The 20888-nt window shown below is 22.6% G+C and overlaps 11 protein-coding genes across 11 annotated transcripts; 7 read left to right on the forward strand and 4 right to left on the reverse strand.

Annotated features, from left to right (window-relative positions):
- Positions 1 to 94: 94 nt before the first annotated feature.
- On the forward strand, positions 95 to 1721 carry sdh (saccharopine dehydrogenase; the record flags this gene model as incomplete). The annotated part of the gene is made up of 3 exons (XM_633208.1): positions 95 to 136; positions 237 to 421; positions 506 to 1721. The coding sequence occupies 3 exons, from the start codon at positions 95 to 97 to the stop codon at positions 1719 to 1721; spliced, it is 1443 nt and encodes a 480-aa protein (XP_638300.1).
- A 123-nt stretch (positions 1722 to 1844) lies between these two features.
- Positions 1845 to 2615, reverse strand: rsc43 (hypothetical protein; the record flags this gene model as incomplete). Its single annotated transcript, XM_633209.1, has 1 exon — positions 1845 to 2615. The coding sequence occupies one exon, from the start codon at positions 2613 to 2615 to the stop codon at positions 1845 to 1847; it is 771 nt and encodes a 256-aa protein (XP_638301.1).
- An 802-nt stretch (positions 2616 to 3417) lies between these two features.
- DDB_G0285269 (CAF1 family protein) lies at positions 3418 to 4559 on the forward strand (the record flags this gene model as incomplete). Its single annotated transcript, XM_633210.1, has 3 exons — positions 3418 to 3639; positions 3747 to 4280; positions 4386 to 4559. The coding sequence occupies 3 exons, from the start codon at positions 3418 to 3420 to the stop codon at positions 4557 to 4559; spliced, it is 930 nt and encodes a 309-aa protein (XP_638302.1).
- A 361-nt stretch (positions 4560 to 4920) lies between these two features.
- DDB_G0285297 (hypothetical protein) lies at positions 4921 to 8318 on the forward strand (the record flags this gene model as incomplete). Its single annotated transcript, XM_633211.1, has 3 exons — positions 4921 to 5225; positions 5338 to 5798; positions 5887 to 8318. The coding sequence occupies 3 exons, from the start codon at positions 4921 to 4923 to the stop codon at positions 8316 to 8318; spliced, it is 3198 nt and encodes a 1065-aa protein (XP_638303.1).
- Positions 8319 to 8663: 345 nt separating this feature from the next.
- Positions 8664 to 11986, forward strand: DDB_G0285271 (hypothetical protein; the record flags this gene model as incomplete). The annotated part of the gene is made up of 4 exons (XM_633212.1): positions 8664 to 8962; positions 9050 to 9606; positions 9709 to 10578; positions 10599 to 11986. 4 exons carry the CDS (start codon positions 8664 to 8666, stop codon positions 11984 to 11986), a joined length of 3114 nt encoding a protein of 1037 aa, XP_638304.1.
- A 968-nt stretch (positions 11987 to 12954) lies between these two features.
- Positions 12955 to 13652, forward strand: DDB_G0285273 (AhpC/TSA family protein; the record flags this gene model as incomplete). Its single annotated transcript, XM_633213.1, has 3 exons — positions 12955 to 13075; positions 13186 to 13244; positions 13359 to 13652. The coding sequence occupies 3 exons, from the start codon at positions 12955 to 12957 to the stop codon at positions 13650 to 13652; spliced, it is 474 nt and encodes a 157-aa protein (XP_638305.1).
- Positions 13653 to 13851: 199 nt separating this feature from the next.
- Positions 13852 to 14796, reverse strand: DDB_G0285275 (hypothetical protein; the record flags this gene model as incomplete). The annotated part of the gene is made up of 2 exons (XM_633214.1): positions 13852 to 13953; positions 14068 to 14796. 2 exons carry the CDS (start codon positions 14794 to 14796, stop codon positions 13852 to 13854), a joined length of 831 nt encoding a protein of 276 aa, XP_638306.1.
- Positions 14797 to 15690: 894 nt separating this feature from the next.
- rpl17 (S60 ribosomal protein L17) lies at positions 15691 to 16473 on the forward strand (the record flags this gene model as incomplete). The annotated part of the gene is made up of 3 exons (XM_633215.1): positions 15691 to 15736; positions 15813 to 15853; positions 16018 to 16473. The coding sequence occupies 3 exons, from the start codon at positions 15691 to 15693 to the stop codon at positions 16471 to 16473; spliced, it is 543 nt and encodes a 180-aa protein (XP_638307.1).
- Positions 16474 to 16610: 137 nt separating this feature from the next.
- On the reverse strand, positions 16611 to 16994 carry DDB_G0285279 (hypothetical protein; the record flags this gene model as incomplete). The annotated part of the gene is made up of 1 exon (XM_633216.1): positions 16611 to 16994. The coding sequence occupies one exon, from the start codon at positions 16992 to 16994 to the stop codon at positions 16611 to 16613; it is 384 nt and encodes a 127-aa protein (XP_638308.1).
- A 269-nt stretch (positions 16995 to 17263) lies between these two features.
- Positions 17264 to 19018, reverse strand: gxcR (RhoGEF domain-containing protein; the record flags this gene model as incomplete). The annotated part of the gene is made up of 2 exons (XM_633217.1): positions 17264 to 18831; positions 18934 to 19018. 2 exons carry the CDS (start codon positions 19016 to 19018, stop codon positions 17264 to 17266), a joined length of 1653 nt encoding a protein of 550 aa, XP_638309.1.
- Positions 19019 to 19856: 838 nt separating this feature from the next.
- On the forward strand, positions 19857 to 20733 carry DDB_G0285281 (hypothetical protein; the record flags this gene model as incomplete). Its single annotated transcript, XM_633218.1, has 2 exons — positions 19857 to 20225; positions 20329 to 20733. 2 exons carry the CDS (start codon positions 19857 to 19859, stop codon positions 20731 to 20733), a joined length of 774 nt encoding a protein of 257 aa, XP_638310.1.
- Between the last annotated feature and the right edge of the window lie 155 nt (positions 20734 to 20888).

Raw genomic sequence — 20888 nt, forward strand, 5'->3', positions numbered from 1 at the left:
AAAAATCATTTGGGAAATTTAAAAATTTTTAATATAAAAAAATAAAAAAAATCATTTTTAACAACTTTTGTATACGCAGAAGAAAAAAAAAGAAATGAAAAATATATTATTACTCGGTTCTGGCTTTGTTGCAAAGGTATTTAATTAATTTTTTTTATTTTTTCATTTTCTTTTTTTTTTTTTTTTTTTTTTTTACTAACATCTCTCTCTCTCTATCTCTATTTTAATTTATATAGCCAGCACTTGATTACCTCTTAAAAAGAGAAGATTATTTTGTAACAATTGTTAGTTTATTCCAAAATGAATTAGACTCAATTACAAAAGGTCACGATACATCAAAATTCAAAACAATTCAATTAGATGTTATGAATAAATTGAATGAATTAGAAGAATATTTCCCAAAATCTGATTGTGTAATTAGGTAAGTGTTGTGTGTTTATTTACACATATATATATATATAAATCATTCTCTTTTTTAAAATATATATTAATAATAATAAAATAGTTTAATTCCAGCAACATTACATTCAACAGTTGCAAAATTATGTATTAAACATAAAACACATTTAGTTACAGCAAGTTATATTTCAGATGATATGAAAGCATTATCAGAAGAAGCAAAGGAGGCAGGTGTTTTATTATTGAATGAACTTGGTCTTGATCCAGGTATTGATCATATGTCATCAATGAAGATTATTGATCATGCTAAGGAAAATGGTGGTAAGGTCACATCATTCGTTTCATGGTGTGGTGCGCTACCATCAACAGAATGTGCTGACAATCCATTTGGATACAAATTTTCATGGTCACCAAGAGGTGTACTATCATCAGCAACTCTTTCCGCCAATTTCCTTTGGGAGGGTCATAATGAAGAAGTACCAGCCAATATCAAATGGGCAGTGTTACAACCAATCGTTGTTGAAGATTCAAATGGTGTAAAGATGGAGTTTGATGGTGTACCAAATCGTAACTCATTCCCATACATTGAACAATACAATTTAAATGCTAAAGATGTAACCACAATGTTTAGAGGTACATTACGTTGGAAGGGTGGTTTTGGAATCATGATCCGTGCACTTGTTGCCGTTGGTTTATTCTCCACTGAAGTTGATGCACGTCTCGCTGTTGAGGGTGGTATTTCATGGCGTAACTATCTCGTTCAGCTATTGGGTTGCAATGATAATGATAGTGACCTCCTATATTGTGTGGAATCCACCATTAAAGAGTACTTTGAAAAATTAAAGACTGAGAGAGACGGCTTACAATTCCATTTCCCAATTATTCCAAGAGATATTGAAAAAGATGTTCAACATGCCGTTGAAGGTTTCAAATGGTTGGGTTTATTAAGTGCTGATGAAAAAGTTGTAAATAAGAATACTCCAATCGATAGTCTTTGCGCTTTACTCGAAAAGAAACTCTCTTACAAAGCTGGTGAACGTGATGTAGTTGTCCTTGAACATAACTTTGTCGTCCAATACGCTGATCGTACAGAAAAAGAAGTTTCATCACTCATTTGTTATGGTATTCCAAATGGTAGTTCTGCAACTTCACTCACTGTTGGTGTTCCAGTTGGTATCGCAACTGAACTCATCGCTGATGGTAAAACTACAACTAGAGGTGTTGTTGGTCCAGTAACTCCTGAATTTTATTTACCAATTTTAGAGAAATTAAAATCTGAAAATATTGAAATGATTGAAACTAAACAAGAAATTAAAAAATAAAATAAAATAATATTAAATTTTTTAAAAAAAACTAAATAATTATAATTTTATTTGTACAAAAACTGTGTATTTTTATTTATTTATATATATATTGTAAAAGGTTGTTTTTTTTTTTTTTTTTTTTTAAATATCATCAACTAAAAAGTCATCTGGAAGTTGAATCTTTTCACCAACTTTAAATGTTGGAAGACCACGATATGGACAACCACCACATCTAAAAGCATCACCCAAAGAACAATTACCACATGAACTACCAACACCTGGATTTTCAATCATTTCTTTTGTAAGTTTTGGTTTTGATTGGTTTTCTTCTTCTGCTCTACCGCATGTACAGTTTTTACAGGCTTTTTTAGTTTTACCAACTTCACAATCGTCCAAAGTGGTTGCTGGTTTTGAAGTTTTATCATTTTCACTAACTAAATCATTTTCATTAATACGGTCACCACCTTCAATTGATGCCCATGGATTATTAGAGGATGTAGATGGAATATTAATTGTAGATGATTCATTTGTATCCCATGATGGTTTATCAGCGTGAACAATAGTTTTATAAGTTGAATTTGATGTAGCTTTGAAATCAACTAAACCACCAATTAAAAAGTCCATACCAGAGTTTACCAAAGTTTCATTTTCATTGGTTTGATAAATTGATAATTTACCACCCTTTTTCAATAAATTTGAATACATTGAAATCAATGCACTATTAAATGGTTTACTTGAAATAATAATTACATGATCAAAATTATTTTGAATTTGTTGTTGTTCTTTTGATAATGAAGTTGTTACTGTTTTACTTAATTCTTTAACTTGATTTATAATTGATTCTGAATTTTCAACATCTGAAATTATTAAAACTTCTTGTTCTTTATTTAATTCTAATGATAGCGAATTCATTTTTTTAAAAAATATTATAAATAAATAAAAATAAATATATATATATATATATATGATAGATAGATATTATTATTATTTTTTTTTTGGTGTTGTGAGAAAAAAAAAAAAATTAATTTAAAAATTAAAAAAAAAAAAAAAAAAAAAATAAAAAAAAAGTTAAAAAACAAAAAAAAAAAAAATAAAAAAAATAAAATAAAATAAAATTAAAAAAAAAAAAAAATCGACAAAGTCGGGAATTTAAATGAATTTTAAGTCCAAGAATGCAATGGAGAACATATTCTTTTTTTTTTTTTTTTTTTTTTTTTTTAAAAATAATTTAATTTTTAAATTAATTTTAAATTTTTTTTTTTTTTCCTTTTCCTTTCCCTTTTTTAAAACCTTTGGCCCAAAATTTTTTTAAAAAATGTTTTTTTTTTTTTTTTTTTTTTTTTTTTTTTTTGTTGAAATAATATTATCTTTTGATTATTACTTTGTTTTTATGTTTTGATTTAAATTAATTTCTTGATATTTATTTCATTTTTTGTTTTTATTTTTTTAATTTATTTTTTTTTAATTTTTTTTTTTTTTCATTTTTTAATTTTTTTAATTTTAATATTTTTTTTTTTTTTTTTGAATTTTTTTTTTTTTTTTTTAAAATTTGATCACACCCACCACAATAATTAAAAAAAGCATAACAAACACATTAATATCAAGATATTTACATATGTACTAAAAATAAACTTTTTTAGATTAAAATTTTTTTTTTAAATAAAAAAAAATAAAAAAAATAAAAAAAATAAAAAAAATAAAAAAAATAAAAAACATGTATCATAATTTTAATTATATTGACGACGAAAATGGACATATTAAAATGTTACCATCACCAGTTAAACCAAATGGTGGTAAATTAAGAACACCAACTTCCAAAGCGACAATTTTAACAGCAGATATAGGGCATGAAATTAGAGAAGTTTGGGCACATAATTTAGAATATGAAATGTCACTAATAAGAGAATTAGTTGATATATATCCTTGTGTTGCAATTGTAAGTTACTAATCAACACCATCATCATCACACCATACTATATTTATATTTTATTAAATTTTCAATTGAAAAAAAAAAAAAAAAAAATTAAAATATAATTTTATCAGGACACAGAATTTCCAGGATTTGTAAATAAACCAATTGAATCAATGAGAATGTATCCAGATTATAATTATCAAACATTAAGATCAAATGTAGATTTATTAAAGATAATTCAATTTGGAATAACATTTTCAGATAGTACAGGTTGTTTGCCTGTACCAACATGTACATGGCAATTTAATTTCAAATTTAGTTTAAAAGATGATATGTATTCACCATACGCAATTGAGTTATTAAAAAGTTGTGGAATTGATTTCCAAAGGATTGAAGACTATGGAATTGATGTTAATGATTTTTCAGAATTATTCATTTCATCAGGTATTGTATTGAATGATAAAATTCAATGGATTTGTTTTCATGGTGGTTACGATTTCGGTTATTTATTAAAAGTTTTAAGTTGTTCAGAATTACCAAAATCTGAATCCGATTTTTTCGATCTCTTAAGAATTTACTTTCCATGTATATACGATGTAAAATATTTAATGAAAAGTTGTAAAAATTTAAAAGGTGGTTTAAGTGGTTTAGCTGAAGATTTAAATGTAAATATTTATATGTATATATATTAAAAAAATAAAAATAAAAAATATGTAATTTAATATTAATAATTTTTTATTTTTTATTTTTTATTTTTTTAAAAAAAATAGGTGGTCAGAGTCGGTCCTCAACATCAAGCAGGAAGTGATTCTTTATTGACAAATTCAACATTTTTTAAATTAAGAGAGGAATTTTTTGAAAATGAAATTGATGATCATAAATATAAAGGAATTTTATATGGTTATAATGTCAGTCAAAATTTTCATCATAATGGTCATTTGTAAACCAAAAATATTTTGATTAGCCAATAAAAAAAAAAAAAACCATTTTTTTTTTTGTTTTCAATTTTTTTTTTTTTTTTTTTTTTTTTTTCTTTAATTTTTTTTTGATTTTCTTTTTTTTTGTCCAAGATTTTCAGAAAATAAAATTATTTTTACTTTTTTTTTTTTTTTTAAAGTTTTTATCGTCATTGTTTTTTTTTTAATTTTTTTAATCTTCACATATTTATTTATTTATTATTTATTTATTTATTTTTATTTTTATTTTTTTTATTAAAAAAAAATTGAGGAATTTCTATTATTTTTTTTTTTATATACCCATAAATAAAAGAAATTCCAAAAATAGCAAAAAAAAAAAAAAAAAAAAATGAAAAGTAGAAGAAAACACTTTTTCAAACAAATAGTTTTTATAATTTTAATTTTAATAGTAAGTGTAAATTCAGAGAGAATTGAATATTCAGCATATAGTGAAGATGATAAATCAATAAATATAGCCTTTAAAATAGATACACCAATTTGGGGATTTTCATATTATTATAATCCTATTCAACATTTATCAATTATAAAATCAATTGAACCAATACCAATAATTAGAAATAATATACCATTTAAATGTAGATATCTATTAGATAAAAAAGGTTATCAAATTAATCTTATAAATTTAAAAGATGAGTATGTATATAACCTTTGCTTGAGATACTTTTTTTTTTTTTTTCAAAACACATTAAATTAACACACACACACACATATATACTAATAAAAAAAAAAAATTAAAAAAAAATAGTTTTGGAGAAAATGATTTTTATAATAATATAATTTGTAATGCTACATCTAATAAAATAACAGAGAATAGTATTCAATTAAAAGGAAATGATATAAATACAACATATGAATTCATATGCATAGATGATAATGATAATAATAATAATAATAATAATAATAATATAGATAATATAGATAATTTAATTATAAATAGTAGTGACTATCATGGTGATAGTAGTAATAGTAATAATAGTAATAATAATAATAGTAATGAAATTGATAAATTTTTTTGTTTAAAAAATGATTTATCAAATCATACTCTTTGTACATATAATAGCAAATACGCATGCTTACAATCAATTGTTTTTTCAGGAACAAAAATAAATGAAGTATATAATATAAATAAAAAAGTTTTTTCAACATATAAATTTCAAAGATCAAATATAATTTCAATTAATGGTTTTTCTTATTCAATATATCTAGGTTAGTAGTAGTAATAATAAATATAAATATATAAATATTTAAATATATGTATACATATGATAAATAATTAATTATAATATTATAATAGGATGTGAAGCTAAATTTGTTGGAGCAATTAAATCATTAAATGGGATTATAATGTTAGTTGGTACACCATTTTTTAGGGAGAAATTAAGTAGTTATAGTTTTATGATGGGTGATAAATTATTACCGATTAGTGAAAATTTTGAAAATGATTTTCAATATGGAGAAGATGATAATGTGTTGATATCGATGGGAACTAATCAAACTTTTTTAAATTTAACGAGATATTCTGATAATGTTTTGAAAATTCAATTGGAGGGTGGAAAAATCAAAGAGTTTAAAATCGATACACAGAATAAAATGACATTGTCAATAGAAGCGTTGGGTGGTGATACAAAACCATATATTCAAATCGACTGTGAGAGTTGTATTGGAGCACGATTGAAAGGTTTGACTATGGATGTTGCACCAATTGTAAATTCAACCATTTTTCATTTAGATTTTAGTGTTTTTACATTATATGGTTCGATATATCTTCAATCGGCAATAGCACCATTTGAAACTTCAAATGTGGTTATAATCAATCCGATTATTAAAAGTCCTAAACAGGGTGAGGTTATAAAATTGAGTGTGAATAAAAATCAAAAGTATTCGACTTTGACTGTATTTGCGTATTATTTACCACCACAATTTGATGGTGAAACGCTGTTCACTTGCCAATTCATTCTGTTTGATAATACAACCATTCAAGTTGACCAAGAGGATATATCGTCAACGAATACAGGTAGTTATTGGGAGTATAGTATTCAATCGACATTAACCTATGGTAGCGGCGAATTTCAAATCATTATAAATAATTTTCAAGTTGTAAATGGTAGTTCAGTAATAACATTTAAAAAAACAAATAGTTTTCGTTATGAATTTGAAAACCCTATCGTAGAAACTATATCACAACCTATAAGAGACGGTGTTGGTATTGTAACTTTAACCGGCCAAAATCTTAATGGTTCTCCATTAATAACTATTGAAGGAGAAACTTCAATTAAATGTGGAAATGTTAAATTTAATGATGTTAATCAAATAACTTTTGAAATTACTCAAAGTCCTACCACAACCACTACCACCACCACCACCACTAAACCTGAAGATAAGTTTTATAATGTTATAATTAATGTTGGTGGTACTAAAAGTGAACCATTCTTAATGAATTATTTACCAAGTGGTTGGAAATGTCCAAATAATTGTAGTGGTAATGGTTATTGTGATGGTTCGTTAAATTGTATTTGCAATCAAGGATTTTCAGGTTACGATTGTTCAATATTAATTAATCAAGTATTAACCAACGCCAATTCATTACCAATATCAACAAATCAACAAATAAATGGTTCTTTCTCAATGACTGGTAATCATTTAAAGAATATTAGTTTTGAAATATCTTTAGCTGGTATCATAATTGATAGTGATACATTTAAACCATTACAAACTGATTTTAAAACTTTTTGTAAAGATTTTGATGATGGTTTTACATTGGATGCTAAAAATAGTAAATTATCAATTTCAACCACTGCTCAATTCAATCCAAAAATATATAATTCAATTAATAGTATAAATTATAATGGAATTTATTTAGATAAACTTTCAAATAATTCAGTTTATTTAAAGGTTAATACGGCAAGCTCAACAATAACTACAATGAAATCATTAAAGGTTATTTATAAAGTGGATATAAAGGTTAATGGTAAAATACTCACGGATAATGATGATGAATCAGTTACAACTGTAGTATCATCGCCAATTAATAATAAAATTTTAATTAAACATTTAGATTCAAATTCATGTTTACAAATTCATGTTTCAAATAGATTTATGAATTATCAAAATATGGATGACGATTATGCTTCATTGGTTAAAATGGAATCAATACCAACAAGTGATATAAATAAACAAGATCAAAATAATCCAATTTATTTAAGTATTAATATACCATTCGACGACGACGTTGTAGGTGGTGGTGGTGTTGATGGTGGTGATAATTCAAAATTTTCATTGGAGGTAGCTTCAACTTTTAGTGTTTTTAATGAATTTCCAACAAATATTAGAAATTCTCATCCAACTTTAAGTACAGCTGATAAATTCTTTATATCATTTGGTGTTGTAGTTGGTATGGTTTTATTATTAGGTTTAATATTTAGATTTAGAAGATCAATTCGTTTCTATACTTTAAGATTCATAATCAATATTTATTTTCGTTATGGAAATCCTAGTGAAAAAATTCAAAACTTTTATGGTGGTTATGGTGTATTAAATGGTAAATTCGATTCATTAGAACTATTTTCAATGAATGGTGATGATGATGATATGGGAGCTCCAGATGGTGATGATGGTGTACCTGAGGAAGGTTACATTGTTAATCCATATGATGTTTATGATCCAACTCCAAGTGATTTCTTGGTTAATGAATTCATAGAATCAAAAGCAACTTCCGAAATTGATTAATTTTAGTTTTTAAAATTAAAAAAAAATAAAAAAAATAAAAATGAAAATAAAAAGATAAAACACAATAAATCAGGTGTTGTAATTTTTAAAATATTTAATTTTATTTACATTTTGTTTTTTTTTTTTTTTTTTATTTTATACACAATCCCAAAAAAAAAAGTTACTTTCAAATAAATGAAATTGTTTTTTTCATATTTTTTTTTTTTTTTTTTTTTTTTTTTTAGAATTTGTAAAACCGAATTATTTTTGGTTATAGCCATTTTTTTTTTTTTTTACTTTCAAATATTTCTGATTGTGAATGTATTATATGTAAAAATAACAAAAAAAAAAAAAAAAAAAAAAAAGATGGAAAAAAACCATGTTTTCCAATTAATATTTTATTCAATTTTAATTTTAATTGTAAATGTAAATTCAAATAAAATTGAATATTCATCATATAGTGAAGATGATAAATCAATAAATATAACACTTATAACAAATATACAGGATTTGGAAATTTCATATTATTATAATCCTATTCAACATTTATCAATTATAAAATCAATTGAACCAATACCAATAATTAGAAATAATATACCATTTAAATGTGGATATCTATTAGATAATAAAGGTTATCAAATTAATCTTATAAATTTAAAAGATGAGTATGTATATAACCTGACTACTATTTCTTTTGTATAAATTATAATTTTTTAATTAATATTAATAAAAAAAAAATTAAAAAAAAATAGTTTTGGAACAAATGATTTTTATAATAATATAATTTGTAATGCTACATCTAATAAAATAACAGAGAATAGTATTCAATTAAAAGGAAATGATATAAATACAACATATGAATTCATATGCATAGATGATAATGATAATATAAATAATAATGACAATATAGATAATATAGATAATTTAAATAATTATAAAAATAATAATAATAATAATAGTAGTAGTAATAATAATAGTAATCGTAATAATAATAATATAGATAATATAGATAATATAGATAATTTAATTATAAATAGTAGTGACTATCATGGTGATAGTAATAATAGTAATAATAGTAATAATAATAATAGTAATGAAATTGATAAATTTTTTTGTTTAAAAAATGATTTATCAAATCATACTCTTTGTACATATAATAGCAAATACGCATGTTTACAATCAATTATTTTTAATGTAACTAGAATAAAAAGAGGATTTTCTATAAATAAAAATTTTATTTCATCCAATCCATTAATTAAAAGATCGAATATAATTTCAATTAATGGTTTTTATAAATCAATATATCTAGGTTAGTTGGTTATAATTTTAATTTTAATTATATATAAATATAAATAATATAATAATTAAATAAATTTATTAATAATAATTATAATAAAATATTTTATTATAGAAAGGAAAGAAAAAAAAATTGTTGGAGAAATTAAATCATTAAATGGTATTGTAACATTAAGTGGTATACCATTTTTTAGGGAAAAATTAAGTAATTATAGTTTTATAATGGGTGATAATATATTACCAATTAGTGAATATTTTGAAAATGATTTTCAATATAGAGAAGATGATAATGTATTGATATCGATGGAGACCAATCAAACAATTTTAAATTTAACAAGATATTCTGATAATATTTTAAAAGTTCAATTAGAAGGTATAGAAATTAAAGAATTTGAAATCGATACACAAAATAAAATGATTTTATCAATTGAAGAATTGAATGACACTAAACAATACATTCAAATAAATTGTGAAGGTTGTATTGGTGCACAATTGAGAGGTTTAACTATGGATATTGGACAAACTGTAAATTCAACGAGTTTTAAATTGTATTATGATACTTTTACACTATATAGTCCCTTATATCTTCAATCACCAATTGCACCATTTGAAACTTCAAATCTAGTTATAGTTAAACCAATTTATGATTATCCAATAAAAGGTGAAGTTTTACAATTAAAATCAAAAAGATATAAAAATCCAATAATCACTGTATCTGGTTATTATTTACCTTCAAATTATGGTTTCTTTTTGTTCACTCCTGAATTCTTAATTCCTGGAGGAGCAATTATTCGAAGCTATATCATAAAATCAACTAATATAGGTAGTTATTGGCAGCATAGTATTGAATTGCCAGTGAATCAAGGTAGTGGTGAATTTAGACTTTATAAAAATAATTTCATAATCATTGATGGTAAAGTAAATATAATAAATAAAACAGTCGAGATTTTTCCTTTTAAGTTTGATGAAAAACCAATAGTAGAAAGTGTGTCACAACTACAAGAGATGGTGCTGGTTATTTAACTATATCTGGTCAAAGCTTTAATTATTACCTTCCAGTTTTGACGATCGAGGAAGAAACCTCTTGGATTTGTGGAAATATATCTATTTTTCCTGACATTGATCAATTAATTTGTAAAGTTAATAAACATCCTATTCAGGATAGATTCTATAATGTTGTCCTTAAAAAAATTATTAGTTATAGATCTTCATATAATAGTGAACCATTCCTAATGAATTATTTACCAAGTGGTTGGAAATGTCCAAATAATTGTAGTGGTAATGGTCATTGTGATGGTTCATTAAATTGTATTTGCGATGAAGGATTTTCAGGTTACGATTGTTCAATACTAATTAATCAAGTATTAACCAATGCCAATTCACTACCAATATCAACAAATCAACAAAGGTTGGGTTCTTTCTCAATGACTGGTAATCATTTAAATAATATGAATTTTCAAATCTCTTTAGTTGGTATCATTACTGATAGTGATACTAATTTAGAAGCAGCTGAAACATCTTTTAAATATTCAACAAAAAATTCCAATTCAGTTTATTATAAAGATTCAGTTAATGGTTTTACATTGGATGCTAAAAATAGTAATTATTCAATTTCGGCCACTGCTCAATTCAATCCAAATGTATATTTAAATAATAGTATAAATTATAATGGAATTTATTTAGATAAACTTTCAAATAATTCTGTATATTTAAAGGTTAATCTTACAATAGGTGAATTAAACAATAAAGATATACTAAAGGTTATTTATAAAGTTAATTTAAATGTTAATAATCAAATTCTTGGAGATTTAAAAAAATCAGTTACTATATCTTCACCAATTAATAATAAGATTTTAATTAAACATTTAGACTCATGTTCATGTTTACAAATTCATCTTTCAAATAGATTTATAAATAATGGATCAATTAATGATGGTTATGCTTCATTGGTTAAAATGGAATCAATAACTGAACAAGATAATTCAATTTATTTTAGTATTGAAATTCCAATTAATAATAATAATATAAATTCAACATCAGGAGTTTCATTGGAAGTTACTTCAAGTTTTAGTGTTTTTAATGAAATTATAGTTTTTGAAATTTTAGGTACAGATGGTAATTCTTTAATAATTTTTGGTATTGTAGTTAGTTTGGTTCTATTATTTTATTTAATGTTTGGATTTAAAAGAAATTTAACCAATGGTATATTAAATGGTAAAACCAACTCATTTGAATTACTCCCAATGAATGGTGATGATTTAGGTGCTCCTGATGATGATTGTTTTCCTGAGAAAGGCTACATTTTTAATCCTAATGACATTAATGATTCAACTCTTAGTGATATCTTGGTTAATGAATTCATTGAGTCAAAAGCAACTTGTGAAACTGATTAATTTAATTAATAAAAAAAAATAAAAAAATAAAAAAAAAGCCATTGGAAAAAAAGAAATCAATTCATTTTTTCACTTTTTTAAAATTATCTATTCAAGTCTAATTAAATAACAAGATAAAAGGGCAAAACAACCCAATAATATTTAAATAATAAATCAAAAAAAAATTTAATTATCTTTGATGATTCATCAAAGTGTTTTAAAAAATTAGATCAGCATCAATGGAAAAGGAACTAATAATTGCAATACAAATAAAAGAGTTTTTTTTTTTTTTTTTTTTATCATTTTTTTAGATGTGGGGTTTTATAGATTTTTAAAAAAAAAAAATAAAAAAAATAAAAAACAAACCAATTCAATAAAATCTATTTTTCCCTATTCATTTTTCTTCAAAATATAAAAGGAATTACAAAAAATGAATGTTAAATAATTAAATTCTAAAAATAAAATTTTATATTAAAAAAATAAAAAAAAAAATAAATAAATTCAAAAAACAGAAATTACAAATTAATTCATTTTTTTTATATTTTAAATCATTTTGTGTATTTACAAGTGTTCTATTTATCTAAACTAAATCCATATTAAAATAAATAAAACTAAATCATTGTAAAAAAAAAAAAATTTTAAAACTAAAAAAAAGGAAATATTTTAAAGGGGAGAAAAAAAAAAAAATTAAAAAAATTAAAAAAAATAAAAAAAACAAAACCCTATTTAATCCTATTGAAAAGGTTTTTGATAGGGTGGTTTATTTTAGAAAAAAAAAAAAAAAATACAAACAAGGAAAATCTGTAAATTTTTATTTTAATTTTTTAATTATTTTTTTTTTTTTTTTTTTTTTTTTTTTTTTTTTTTTTTTAAAAAAAAAAAAGGTGAATATAAAATATCCACTTTAATCCCAATTATTCAAATTGTGAAATTAAATATCCACTTTAATCCCAATTATTCAAATATAAAAATAAATAATTAGAAAAAAAATGACAAAATTAAAAGTTGATGACCAAGCTCCAGATTTTTCTGGAATTGACCAAAATGGTAAAAATATCTCATTGAGCCAATTTAATGGAAAACCATTAGTATTATTTTTCTATCCAAAAGGTAAAGTAATAATTTAAAAAAAAAGAAAAAAACATATATATATATATTAATCTATATAAATTAATATTTTTAAAATTAAATGTATTAATATTTTATTATTGTTATTATAGATGATAGTAAAACTTGTACAAATGAAGCATGTGAGTTTAGAGATAAGTATAGTTCATTTGTAAGTATTTTTTTTTTTTTTTTTTTTTTTTTTTTTTTTTTTTTTTTTTTTTTTTTTTTTCATTAAATAATAAAATTAAATATTAATTAATTATTTTTATTTAAAATTAATTAGGTAAATGCTGGTGCTGATGTTATTGGTATAAGTAATGATGATCCAGAATCTCATGCAAACTTCATTTCCAAGAATAGCCTTCCATACACTTTAATCTCTGATAAAGATGGTGAAATTGCTAAAAAGTATGGTGTACATAAAGAATTATTATTCTTTCCAGGAAGAACCACCTTTATTTTAAATAAGGATCATAAAATTATTGGTACCCATTCAAGCTTAATTAATGCATCATCTCATATTCAAGAATCACTTAAAGCAATTGACCACTTGAAAGGTGGTACACCAGTTCACTAAAAAAAAAACTAAAAAAAACAAAAATCCAAAAAAAATTTTTTACCAAGAAAAACAAAATCCAAAAAAAAAAAAAAAAAAAAAAAAAAAAAAAAAATAATCCAAAAACTCTAAATTAGAAAATAAATAAAATAAATCATAGTTATTAAATCCATACAAATTTTACAATAAATAAAACCCATTTAAGTATTTTATAATTTTATTAATTTTTCTTTGAAGAATTTGAAGATGAAGATAATTTTCCTTTATCTCTTTTTTTCTTTATTACATTATCTTGTTCCACTATTTCATTTCTATCGTTTATCTAAAAATTAATAAATAAATAAATAAAAAAAAGAATTTATTAATAACCACCCCCACCCCAATTAAATTAATAAAATAAATAATAAAACCTAATAAAATAAATAATAAAACCTACAGAATTTAAATAAGTAGAAGAAGATGTTGAAAAAAGACGATCAGATTCTTTCCATCTTAATTTTTTTAAAGCGCCACTACCAGATATATAACTATCAAATCCTCTAATAACATTACCCACATGATGAGTATCCTCTAAATATCTGCCCTCCAATGCATAAATTTGTTTCTCTAGTGTGGCTAATTTATTTTCTATATTCTTTTTCTCTGACATTAACTCTTCAATCTCCACTATAACCTCTTGTTTCATCCTTTTCTTTGGTAATATTGTTGCTATTGGTGTAACTACTGCTGCTGTTGTAGTTGTAGTTGTAGTTGTTGGTGTTGGGGTTGTTGTTGGTGTTGCATTCGCATTTGTAGATGATGATAATGATGATGATGATGATGATGTATCTGTATTACTATTTAATGTATTTGTAGTGGTTGTTGATGGTGATGGTGATGGTGATGGTGATGGTAATGTTGTTGTGGTAGTATTAGTTGTATTAGATGGTTGTGCATTTGTTGATGATGATGTTGATACTGTGGTTGGTGTTGAATTTGTTTCATTTGTTGTTGTTACTATTTTCTTATCATTATTTTCTGTGGGGGTCAAAGATGGTATAGGTATATTACTACTTGATTTTTTATTTGATTTTTTATTTACACTTTTTTCATTGTCTTCTATAACATCCTCTCCATCAATTGTTTCCTCTTCTGTTTCCATTGTTACATCTTTATTTTCACTCATTTTTTTTTTTTTTTTAATTTTCCTTTTTTAATTAAAACACTAAAAAAATTTGAAGAAATTTGAAAAATTTTTAAAAAAAAAAAAAAAAAAAATAATTTCCAAAGTGGCGCAAAAATAACAAAGCATAATTAAAATGTAATGTTTAATAAAATTTAAATAGAAAAAAAAATATCTATTCCTTTTTTCTTAAATTTACATTTTATTATTGAATTGATTTAAAAAAAAAATAATAATAATAATAAAAAAAATAAAAAAAAATATTTAAATTATTTTTTTTTTTTTTTTTTTTTTTGAGAATTACTAAAAAAATAATAAGCAAATAATAAATAAATAAAAAAGTATTAAAATAATATAGGAAAAATTGATTTCTTTTTTTCCATTTATGTTTTTTTTCCATTTATGTTTTTTTTTTTTTTTTTTTTTTTTTTCAATTTATTTTATTTTTTTTTTATTTTTATTTTTTTTAATTTTAATTATTTTTTAATTTTTTTTAAATTTTTTCTGATTTATTATATATATATATATAATCAAACTAATAAATAAATAAAAAAGTAAAGATTTGTAAGTATTGTTTTATGTTTTTTTGTTTTTTTTTATTTTTTTTTTTATATTTTTTTTATTTTTTAATATCACATTATGTGTTAATATAGTGAATCAAAAAACGAGCCAACGTTAAAATTTTTTTTTTTTTTTTCAATTTTTTGAAAAATTTTTCACGAAGGGCTCGTTGAAATCTTTTTTTTTTTTGATTTTTTTTATTTTTTTTTTAGTGTGTGTATTGAAAATGTATGTAACTGATATCATGAATCCGTTTTTCTCAATCTATGACAAAAGATTGAACAATTATTTTTTTTGTATTAATACTAACTTTATCTATCTCAATCTTTAGTAAAAATGACAAAACCAGTTTATTCAAAGACCCCATCCAACCCAGAAAAATGTAAGCATATAATAATATTTACCCTTTTAACATATCATCTAAAACAAAGACTAACCTCTCTCTATTTTTTTTTTAGCCTGCAAATCTCGTGGTTCTAACTTAAGAATTCACTTCAAGGTAAATAGATTATATTATAGCAATTTAGGATATGATATAAGAATATAAATGATAAACGATAAATGATATTGGATAGAGGAAAAAGAGAAAAAAGAGGATAATGATAATTGATAGAAAAAGTAGATTATTAATTTTTGATATAAATTATTGTAATAAAATAATAGAACACCAGAGAATCAGCTATGGCCATCAAAGGTATGCTCTTAACCAGAGCTAAAGCTTACTTAAACAACGTTTTAGCCCATAGAGAATGTATCCCATTCAGAAGATTCAAAGGTGGTGTAGGTCGTACTGGTCAAGCCAAAATTTTCGGTACCAGTCAAGGTAGATGGCCAAAGAAATCTGTTGAACACATTTTATCACTCCTCCAAAATGCTGAAGCCAACGCTGAAGCTAAGGGTTTAAATGTTGAAAAACTCAAGATCGCTCACGTTCAAGTTCAACGTGCTCAACAACAACGTAGAAGAACCTACAGAGCACATGGTCGTATCAATCCATACATGTGTTCACCATCAACTGTTGAATTCATCCTCACTGAAGTTGAAAAAGCTGTCCCAAAACCAGCTGAAGAATCCGCCCAAAAGAAGAAATCTGTCGCCACCCAAGAAATCTCTGCTTAAATAAAAAAATATAATTATTAAAAAAAATAATAATCTTTTAAAAAAAAAAAAAATACATATATATTTATATTTTATTTATTATTTTTTTTTTTTAAAAAGTCTAAATTTATTTATTTATTTAATTTTTTATTTGTTTTTTACTCTTCACCATCACTATCATTTTCGCCATCAAAATTTCTTAAATCGATTTCATTGGCTCTATCAGGTTGTTGGTCAATTATATTTAAAATTTTAATCAATTCATTTAAATGGTTTGGACTTGCTTTTGAAATTATAATATTACAAATTGAACCACCAACTAATTTTAATTCAATTGTACATTTTCCATCATCTATAAAATTACTATAAATTCTTGATAAAGATTCTTCAAGTTTGAAATGAACCATTTTAGTTCCTTTACCAATACCTAAACAAATTTGTGATTGTCCATTTCTAAATAATGTAATTCCTTTAGTTGCAGGTCTAGGTTGTTTTCTTTGTTGATTTAAATAATCCACCACTGTATTACATTCTATATGCATTTTTTTTAAATTTTATTTTTTAGGACCAAGTTATCTGTGAAGTTTTATTTTTGATCAAAAAAAAAAAAATAAAAAAAAAAATAAAAAAAAAAATACAAAAATAAAAAAAAAATAAAAATAACAAAAATAAAAATGAAAAAAAAAGGGTGTAAAATTTATGGTTTTCTAAAAATACAATTCTAAATGTTTTTCTGTTTTCTTTTCTTTTTTTCTTTTTTTTTTTTTTTTTTTTTTTTTTTTTTTTTATTAAAATTAATTGTAATAATACCCTAAAGTGTATATTCTTCACCTTCACTCTCTGAATTTTCATTACTATTATTAATATTATTATTATGGGTATTATTATTTGATCCAAATTTATTTAAATTTCTATTACTACCACTATTATTACTACTTCCATTACTGCTAATACTAAAAAAAAAAAAATTTGGAAATGTTGAAAAAAAAAATCTTAAAAATGAACTTGAGGATTTTGAATTTGATAGTTTTGGAACACCATGTCTCCATTCATCTTGATTATTACTATTTGGTGAGCCAAATTTGGATTTATCAGGACTTTTACTTAAATTATAATCAATTGATGAGTTTAAATTTGATTGGTGCCTATTATTATTATTATTATTATCTATATTATTATTATTATAATTATTATTATTTTGTTTATCAAATGAAGAATTTAAAGAAGGTTTAAAATTATTTTCAAAACTATTTAAAACATTAATTGAAGAATCTGGATTTGGTAAAGTTGAAATTGCTTTCCAATTACCATCATTATATACAAGTTCCCATTGAGCTCTTTGAGCTTTTAGGGTAAGACTATTTTCAATTAGTTGAACGATTGCATTTTGAATTTCAGATAACCATTGTGAACGTACTTGTTGGCTTTCACAAACGAAATAATGAGTTTTAATGGGTGAAACTAAAAAAAAAGAAGTTGTATCTTCAGAGTTGAAAATTGTCATTGCAGTTACTAATGGAATGATTTTATCAACTTTACTAATAGTAGTACCAGATAGTGGTGTGATTGAACTAATTGTAATTAGGATATCATTACAAAGGTAAACCATTCTATTTTGAATGGAATTATCACGTAATGATTTCTTTTGTAGTTTGCCCTCTTTAATGAGTTTTCTGTGCGCTTCCACTAGATTTGGGTAAGTTAATGGTCCTAAATATTTTGCATGTGTATCGAATATATTCTGTAATGCTATTAGTTTCTTTCGATTTTGGTCCTCACTTATACCGTCATTTACAACCTGTGCTATATTTTTCAATTGAGTTGCTGCCAATGAGCATTGATGATAATCTTTATGTGTGGGTTTGGTGGCTGTATATAATGCTTCCAATAATAGTATATATCGTGGTACCCTTTGAATTGGTGCTATCAATAGTGAGGGTAGATCCAATGATTTACAACGTATATCTTTTTCACGTGCTTTTAACCATAGATTAAATTGTGGTGTATTGGTTCTAAGATTCTTTAATGTTTCAATTGAGTTACTATAATTTTCTGAATATTGTTTATAACATTTAAAAAATGGACTTAAACTAACAAATATATCTCCCATACCTTGTTCGGGTGACCATTGTTTTAATCTTGGATCAATCTTTTCAAATAATATATTACTTAATCCATAGATATTCTCTATATGTGAAAATATTGAATGAATATCACTCTCTTTAATAGTCCATTGAAATCCTTCTACTGATTCTTGTTTACAAATTAACATCATTGGTTTTAAAAATAATTCAATAATTGTATTTAATTGTTCATTATAATATTTTTCTGTTGACCAAATTTCTTTTGAAATTTCTCTTCTTTTAATTTCCAGTTTAACTATTTTAGGTTAATAAAAAAAAAAAATTAATTTTTTATGGGGTTAAAAAAAAAAAAAAAAAAAAAAAAAAAGCATAATAAAATAAAATAATTTTAACCTACTAATTTTTAAATAGTTTTTTCTTTGAACATAGGCTGCAAATGCTGACCCAATAACAGATTTCTCATTTTTTGTAAGGTAAACCATTTAAAAATATTATTATTATTAACTATTTTTATTTTTTTTATTTTTATTTTTTTTATTTTTTTTATTTTTTGATTGTCGGATTATTTTTTTATATTTTTTATATTTTTTATTTTTTTAAAAAATATTTAATCGATTTGATTTGTTATTTATTATTTTTATCTTTTTAATGTAATAGTATGATGTAAGGAGGTAAAAAAAAAAAAAAAAAAAAAAATCAATTTTGGTTTTTTTTTTTTTTTTTTGAAATTGATTGATCAATTGAATGTTTTATGTGAAATAAATGATTTTTCCAAATCATAAAGAAAAAGTCAAAAAAAATAAAAAATAAAAAATAAAAAAAAAAAAAATAAAAAAAAAAAAAAAATAAAAAAAGTACATTTTCAAACTGTTTCGAAATTTTGGAGTAAACAATGGCTTAATTGTCGTTGTTAATTTAAAAATAACAAAAATGTTAAAATACGTTCGACATGGAAAATATGTTTTTTTTTAATCAAATAAATAAAATAAAAAAAATTAAAAAATTAAAAAATAATAGAAAATAAAAAAAAAAAATCAATGGTGCAAATATTATATTAGATATTTTCATGATGTTTTTTTGAAAAAAAAAAAAATTAAAGAAAAAAAAAAGAAAAAAAAAAAAATTTAAAGTTTGAAAAAATAGGTGACCCACTACTATTATCTTTGTTTACAATCGCAAATCTTTTTTTTTTAATTAAACTATCTTTTTTTTTTTTTTGTTTTTTCACTCATTCATTATTTTATTTTTTTTTTTTTTTTTTTTTACATTTTTTTTTTTTCTTTATAATATATATATATATTTTATTATCTTTTTATAAAGATGGATATTTCAAAAATTGGAAATAATACATATGCATTATATCGTAAATATAAGGTAATGCTTCCAAGTGGAATAAATTGGTTTGCACCATTTCCAGGATACGACAACGATTTACCAAAAGAAGTTGAAGCTATAGTTTCAATAACACCATTTGATTACTCAAATATAATTGATAATGTTAATTTAATTATCAAAACAAATGACATAAAGAAAAGAAAAGTTATTCTTTATTTAATAATTTCATTAGTTATTGGTTGTTTAGTACCAATTTTAAAATATGCACCATGGTATATTTTAATGATCACTTGTATCATTGTATATTCTTCAATATTTATTTTAATTACAAAATTAATATTATCAATTAATAATGTAAGTTATTTATTCTTTTTTTTTAGAAAAAAAAAAAACAAAAAAAGTGATAAATTAATTGATTTTCTTTTTCCAAAAAAAAAAAAAAAAAAAAAAAAAAAAGATGAAAAATGAAGTGGATCAAAAGATTAAAGAATTTAATTCAAAATATTTTGAAACACTTGGAATAAAGTTTACGTTTAAAACTAAAAAAAATACAACAAGACATTATCCATATAAATTGAGATTATTATACCCACTCTCTCAACAACAATTAGAATTAATTAGACAATTCCAAAATATTGATAAACAATATAAAGCAGATGCATTGGACCAAATAATTAATGTTAAACCACATAAATTACAACAAAAAAATCAACCACAAAAACAACAACAACCATCATCATCACCATCTTCAAAACAAAATGAAAATCATCAACAACAACAAATAATTGATATCGGATTTGATAATGATTTTGGAGATTATGATGATAATTATGATGATAATTCATCACTTTTACAAAAATAAATTATTAATATAATAAATTGTTATATACAAATAATTACAATAAAATAAAAAAAATAAAAAAAACCTTTGATCAATTATTATTTTATTTACCCCGATCTCACTTGGATCTTACTTAAACTTTTAATTGTTTTTTTTTTATTTTTATTTTTTTTTAT

The sequence above is a fragment of the Dictyostelium discoideum genome (assembly GCF_000004695.1).
Source record: "Dictyostelium discoideum AX4 chromosome 4 chromosome, whole genome shotgun sequence".
Lineage (NCBI taxonomy): Eukaryota > Evosea > Eumycetozoa > Dictyosteliales > Dictyosteliaceae > Dictyostelium > Dictyostelium discoideum.